At 51.3% G+C, this 1475-nt stretch overlaps 1 protein-coding gene across 9 annotated transcripts in view; it reads right to left on the reverse strand.

Annotated features, from left to right (window-relative positions):
- Positions 1-1475, reverse strand: part of MBNL1 (muscleblind like splicing regulator 1) — an 80682-nt gene that overhangs the window by 12641 nt on the left and 66566 nt on the right. For all 9 annotated transcript variants that reach the window (XM_017734386.1, XM_017734384.1, XM_017734382.1 and 6 more), the window contains one exon: positions 872-1025. In XM_017734386.1, coding sequence (XP_017589875.1) covers positions 872-1025 — 154 coding nt within the window. The remainder of the gene's footprint in view (positions 1-871; positions 1026-1475) is intronic.

Below are 1475 nucleotides of genomic sequence, written 5' to 3' on the forward strand. Positions count from 1 at the left end.
TCCCATTTTTGTACAGATCTATCAGCTGGGCTCTGCACACCTCCTGGAATGCTGGTGCTGCTTTAGTGTGGGTTCAGGTGTAACAAACAACCTCAGCTGTGTAATTAAGGGCAGAAGCTCCCGGGACGTACTAGATATCATTTCTCATGCAGTGCCATCGGCAGAACCAAAGCATATATTCCAACTTTATGTCCCATCACTAGTCCTCCGAAGGGATTTCTGCTTGGTACATAGAACAGGCATCAACTCTTCAGCAATTACACCAGGACAAGTGTAGAGCTGATCACTCTTGGCTGAGAACAAGCAAGTGCTTGTGGTAAGTGGCTTTACTCAGTCCAAGACCAGCCCTGAGACATCAGTGGTAGAGGCCCAAACTGTGGCTTCTTGTGTAGGTTTGTGATTCTCCACCTGTGACACTGCCTGTGCCTCCTGGGATCACTGCACCTTGTTGAAATCAACCCCTTTGTGTGTGTGACTCGGAGCCACCACTGCCAAGGCCAAGGGGTCTTACAGAGAAACAAGCACAACAGCTTAGGGATGAGGAAGGAAGAGCAGTTAATCCAGGGAAAGAGAGATTTAAAATTCTGATTTAGGGTGACAGAGCATGATGCTGATTTTGTGTTAGACTGGAAAACACCCACCCAGCTTCCGCAAGGAGCAGAGAGAAGGCAGCGTTCCCACAGCCAGCCCCTCCTCTGCCCACGGGCATGGGGCACTGCTGTGCCATGGGCCGGAGGGGCTGCCTGTGCGGCACCAGCGGCCTCCAGCACACACCGTGTTTGCCACCAGCAACAAACAGCTGTTTCCTGCTGTGCTTTTTCCAGAACTCCCCCTTCTCCCTCCCCTGAAAAGGCACCAGTGAAGCACTTACCTGGTGGGAGAAAGGCTGTATGCTGCTGTAACTGCATGTTGGCAAGAGCTTGCTGGTATTGGAAGATACCAGTGTTAAAGACTGCGGTGGCACCATTGGTTTTTTCAAGCGCAGGCCTCTTTGGTAAGGGGGGAAGTACAGCTTGAGGAATTCCCTGAATGGTGGATGGGTATAAAAATAAAGAACAGTAACAAAAAGAAAAAAAAAAAAAGGGGTGGGGTGGGGTGTGGAGTAGGATGGGAGGGAGTGAGGGGAAAAAGGGAGGAGAAAAGGAGAGAGAAAAAGGAAAAAAAGAAAAATCAGTAGAAGGCAAAATAACCAGGCAGCACCATGTTTTTCCATGAGCAAGCAAGCGGCATAGCACACTGAACTACCAAATAAAAGGCGAGGGAACAGCTTTCCAGGGAGCACTATTTGCCTACCATTACAGCGGCACAGGGCCCGGGGGGACAGCCGCTATGGGCACCGGCATCAGTACCACGCTACGGGAAAGCTTCGGGCTGGGTCAGGAGCGAGGCCATTGGGGAAGCAGCACTGCTAGCTCCATGAGGATCACACGTAGAAGCCATGTTAATAGTCACCGTCTGGAGCGGATGGCGGGGCC

This window comes from Corvus brachyrhynchos, unplaced genomic scaffold, assembly GCF_000691975.1.
Source record: "Corvus brachyrhynchos isolate BGI_N302 unplaced genomic scaffold, ASM69197v1 scaffold544, whole genome shotgun sequence".
NCBI lineage: Eukaryota > Metazoa > Chordata > Aves > Passeriformes > Corvidae > Corvus > Corvus brachyrhynchos.